We start from the raw sequence: 5,047 nt of genomic DNA, 5'->3' as shown, positions 1-5,047 counted from the left end.
CGTCGCGTCACGGGCCCCCCGGCGGGAGCCGTAGGGGTTGCACTGGCAGGTGCCTGTGGGAAAGAGGGAGAACGTCAGGCTGGACCTGGCTGAGGAGGTGGGGGGATCCTGGGAGAGTTGGGGTGCTCAGCCTGGAGAAGAGAATGTTTGGGGAGACCTTAGAGCACCTTCCAGGGCCTGAAGCAGCTCCTGGAAAGCTGGGGAGGGGCTTTTTGCCAAAGAGGGCAGAGATGGGACAAGGAGCGATGGTTTTAAACTGAAAGAGGGGCAATTTAGGTTAGATATTAGGAAAGAATTCTTCACCATGAGGGTAGGAAGGTGCTGGAGGTGCTCAAGGGCAGGTTGGATGAGGCTTGTGCAGCCTGGTCTGTGGGAGGTGTCCGTGCTCACAGCAGGGAGGTTGAATCCTGATGATCTTTAAGGTCACTTGCAACCTTCACCATGCTGGGATTCTATCATGCTGGGGGTATCCTGGGGGCTGCAGCCACCGAGCTCCTGAGCCCGGGCAGGAACGTGACCTCAGGCTGGGCAGGAGGTGCCACCAGCTGCTCTCAGCACTCCTCCCCTGCCCCAGCTCCAAGGGGGAACTAAACCTCCAGGGATTGACCCACTTGCTTTGCTGTCATCAAGAACTCATCCCTCATTAACATCAAAGAAGGAGGAAGCTATTAGAAGTTTATTATTAATTCATTAATTAGGAACTTGATGGAAGGAAATGATCCAAAGATAAGACAGAGAGATGCTCTCTTTATCCACAGGGAGCAGTAGAAAGGGGACATGGGGAAGAGCTGGGGAGAAAAGCAGACCTTGGGAGCTGCAAGCAGGGTGCATATGGACATTCCCAGGCTGCCAGAGGCAGGGAAATGGCATGTCCAGAACAGTCTGTAGTGGATAAATCTGTCCTCAGGGATTCAAGCTGCTGGTTAAGTGGTAATTAGCTCCTGAAGCATGTTTGCTGCTGGCAGAGGTGGGACAGAAACTGCTGGGAAACTGAATCCCAGTCAGCTGGGAAGCTGTGTCCATGGGCTGCAGAGCAGGGGACAGGATTTCCATCAGAGAGATAGGGGAACATCACCACGTGCCACTGGCAGGGCAATGCTGAAAGAAAAATGCTCATCTCCTTCCTAGCATCACTCTGCCCAGCTCTTCCTGGCTCTGGTAGTGCCCTGGCTTCAGCAGTCAAACTGTGACAAGTAGTCCTTCTTGGCCAGCACCCTCCTTGGCCTGTAGCCCAGCCCAGAGATCACTGGACATTCTCTGAATGCTGCTGCTTTTTAAATTATCTGACATGTTAAGCAGCACAAGACCCTCACCAAGCAGCTGTGAGCCAGGCCCAAACACAGTGTGAACGTGTCTCTGAGGGCTGATGTGTTTCCCTAAGAGCTGGGCACAGCTTCAGCTGTTGAGGAGGTTGCTAATGCCTTTCAAAAGTGTCTTCTGGCAAAGGGCTGACTCTGATCATTATTTAATAAATGTTAATGAATCACCTGCCAGCTCAACTTCCTGCACAGTGCAGTCACCTGCTAGTCCCTGGGCCTGTGGTGGCCTTGCAGAAGGTCCTGGGTGATCCCAAAGGCTCTTCCCCACCTCAGCCTGCACTGCAAGGGTACAAGCACTGGTTTTGTCACTCAGGCTGCTGAAAAGCCAGCAATAGGTGGAAGGCACAGAGGGCAAGGACCATCTTCTGGGGTGTCCAACACGAACTCAGCACCAGACAAGTTCTGAGCCACTGCCCTCTCTGCCTGCATTTCAGAGGGACTTAGAGCTGGAAGTTGACTCAAGGTGATCAAAAGGACAAGAGCATCACTAGTAGATACAGAAGGTGAAGCAGGCACACATCTCCATGTGTGCATCCTGTGAGCCTGGAGCTGGGGATAAACAGAGGCTTTTTGAGCCTGGGAGGTCACTAGTGAGCTAAGGAATGAGGAAGGTCCACCTTCCTTTCCTTCCCCTGGCATTTGACCCCAAGTTCCCCCACCCATCCGATTTCTCCTGCCTTCCAGAAATCCCTGAACATCCCCCATGGCCCCCCAACTGCAAACACAATATTCACTCACTTGGGCATCCAGCTGCACCCACTCCCAGTGCCAAGGTCATGTTGTCTGGGCAGCATCCATAGATGGTCTGGCTGCAGTGCACAACCAGGAGAGGTGGTGGGGTGGTGGTGAGGGCTGCGGGGGAAGGTGGAGAGGCAGAAGGTTATTATCTTTGGCACCCAGGCTGCCTCAGGGCAGTGCTGTAGACCTATGGATGGATCAAGCAGCATTCCGGTGGGGCTCAGCAACCCAACGTGGACACTGCTGGGTCCTTGGTGGGGCTCAGCAACCCAACGTGGACACTGCTGGGTCCTTGGTGGGGCTCAGCAACCCAACGTGGACACTGCTGGGTCCTTGGTGGGGCTCAGCAACCCAACGTGGACACTGCTGGGTCCTTGGTGGGGCTCAGCAACCCAACGTGGACACTGCTGGGTCCTTGGTGGGGCTCAGCAACCCAACGTGGACACTGCTGGGTCCTTGGTGGGGCTCAGCAACCCAACGTGGACACTGCTGGGTCCTTGGTGGGGCTCAGCAACCCAACGTGGACACTGCTGGGTCCTTGGTGGGGCTCAGCAACCCAACGTGGACACTGCTGGGTCCTTGGTGGGGCTCAGCAACCCAACGTGGACACTGCTGTGTCCTTGGTGGGGGTCAGCAACCCAACGTGGACACTGCTGGGTCCTTGGTGGGGCTCAGCAACCCAACGTGGACACTGCTGGGTCCTTGGTGAGCACTTCCTTGCTTAGTCCCAGGGAAAGGGCAGGTGGCACTGCCTGGCACTGGGCTGGGGAGCAGTGCAGAGAGGCTGTGTCAGCCTGGGGGACTGGCTGCCCCAGGGGCACTCACCACGGCAGGCTCCTTGGCTAGTGACATAGAGATCCTGGCGCTTTTCACACCGTGTCTTCTTCAGCTCACACTCGTTGGTGTAGGTCACCCCATCAGAGCCACACACCTGCCAGGACACGGCGAGAAGCTGCTCAGGGCAGCCCCTGGCACAGGGAGGCAGGTCCCCCCACCCACGGGATGCCCTCTCCTGCCCAGGAAGCATGCGGGAAGGCCACCGGGGAGAAGAGAGGAGGAGAGCAAGGCCTGCAGCAGGCAGCCTGGGGCTGCTGGGGGTGCTTACCGGGCTGCGTGGCACTGCCAGGCAGGTGAAGTCACACACGCACCGATCGTCCTCCGCGTCCTCGTCCCACCAGCCCCCGAACTGCCGGCACCGCTCCTGCTCACACTCGCTGCCGTCTCCCGAGCCCGAGCCCCCCGAGCCACACTCTGAAGCCAAGGAGGAGGGGGGTGAGGCAGGGCTTGGCAGCCAGCAGGGCAGAGGGAGGGGACAGCAGAGGGGACGGGGACGAAGCCCTGGCACAAAGCCGTGCCCCGCGCAGGGGGTGCAGCTCGCGGCTGTCGCGGCCGGTTTAAGCTCCTCAGCGCAGGCAACGCCAGAGCCCTGGGCCCAGGTGTATCAGGGTGCTCGTCAGGACCTCAGACAAGGCCCCTCCACCTCGGAGAAAACAGATTCCCCCCCACCACTGCCAGAAGATTGTGCCAAGTCTACGTCACGGAAACCATCAAGGGATGCTCTAGCACGTGGCCTGAGGTGCTCTCTGCAGCAGCAGCACAGGAGCAGCAGCAGGGACCCCAGGGGCTGCCTGCAGCCCTGCCAGGGAGCAGCCATGCATGGGAGCAGGGGCTGCCACTTGCCTCAGGGACAGCTTCACTCCATGCTTTGATCCAACTCCTTCCCCTTCTCCTGCCTTCCCCAACACCCAGTGCAGCAGGGAGGCTGCTGCTGCTAATATAAAGATGGGAACCAGAGCAGAGGATGGGATGGGATTTGGGTTTAGCTTGAAGTTCAGCTTGGCAGATATTGTTAACAATACATAAAGTCTGTCCCTAGCCTGGCTGCCTCTCCACAAGATGCTTGGAGCTTCAGCAGCAAGACAGACATTGCTGATTTCAAAGGCTTCTAAAGGGGAAGTGGGGGAAGGAAAACCTGGCCCTTTTTATTGAGTGATCAAAGGCTGGGATTTGGCATTACACAGAGAATTATTTAAGATCTTATCCCAGAGGGACATCAACCTGAAATTCCCCAAGGAGGGCTGTGATCAAACACCATGTTATGTCTTTCCCTCTCCCTAAGCTCTGCCATAGCACTGAAGTCCTTTCCAGCAAGACTACATGTGCAATGAGCCAGAGAATCTCAGCTCACCGGGTCAGCACATCACAGTGCTGATGTTTACCTGCCTCCTGTGCTGGGATTCACCCAGAGTTCACCACAGCCTTCCCCTCCAGTGGGAAAACTCAGCAGGTTCCCAGTCCTTAGCCTGGCCCAGCATGATACAGCCAACAGTGACCTCCCCAGGTGCTCAGAATGGAGTCAGTAGTGACCACAGACCAGTCCTCAGGGCAGAGGGCAGGGGCAGCCAGGCTCCCTGCCCCAGACACTGCCCTGTTCCCCCTGGCCTGCTGAAGTGTGAAATGACAGCAGTGATCATCTCCTGCCCACCCCTCCGGTAGTGGCATCTCTCGTTACTGCTGGGTACAGACAAAGGGGAAAGGGAGGTGGCAGGCAGGGTGCTGGGTGGCCAGAAGCCAGGAGGGAAGGAAAGGGCTGCTGGCATGGAACCTGGGGATTCTGGGAGACACTGGGGGTGTCACAGGGCCCCATGCCTGAGCTCCAGACCACAGGTCTGACCCAGCGTCTGGGCACAGCGGAGCAGCCAGGGCAAGAACCCGCCGCGAGGTTCGGTCCTTCCTCACCCTTCTTCTTCCCCCAGCTCTGCCGTGAAGGGAACAGTGACAACCTACCGTCCTCACAGGGCCCCATCCTGGCCACCTGGATGCTCTTCTTCTGCTGGCAGGAGGCCACCTGCAGCTCGCACAGGCTGTGGTAGGTGAGGCCGTCGGAGCCGCAGAGCGGGGCGCGGGGCTGCCCCTCGCAGCGGGGACACACGCACTGCCCGCCCAGGCAGCGGCTGGCCCAGGGGGCGACCGCGGGGGCCCCGGCCACC

General features: G+C 58.2%; 1 protein-coding gene across 1 annotated transcript in view; it reads right to left on the bottom strand.

Moving 5' to 3' along the window:
* The window catches only part of AGRN (agrin), a 124,935-nt gene that overhangs the window by 22,581 nt on the left and 97,307 nt on the right, over window positions 1-5,047 (bottom strand). The window contains exons 12-16 of the mRNA XM_010005260.1: window positions 4,845-5,030; window positions 3,163-3,308; window positions 2,883-2,988; window positions 2,058-2,171; window positions 12-53 (exon numbers count right to left, since the gene is read on the bottom strand). Coding sequence (XP_010003562.1) covers window positions 12-53; window positions 2,058-2,171; window positions 2,883-2,988; window positions 3,163-3,308; window positions 4,845-5,030 — 594 coding nt within the window. The remainder of the gene's footprint in view (window positions 1-11; window positions 54-2,057; window positions 2,172-2,882; window positions 2,989-3,162; window positions 3,309-4,844; window positions 5,031-5,047) is intronic.

The sequence above is a fragment of the Chaetura pelagica genome, unplaced genomic scaffold (assembly GCF_000747805.2).
Source record: "Chaetura pelagica isolate M959 unplaced genomic scaffold, ChaPel_1.0 scaffold159, whole genome shotgun sequence".
NCBI lineage: Eukaryota > Metazoa > Chordata > Aves > Apodiformes > Apodidae > Chaetura > Chaetura pelagica.
The sequence above is the reverse complement of the archived record's forward strand: the minus strand, read 5'-3'. Positions and strand labels throughout refer to the sequence as shown.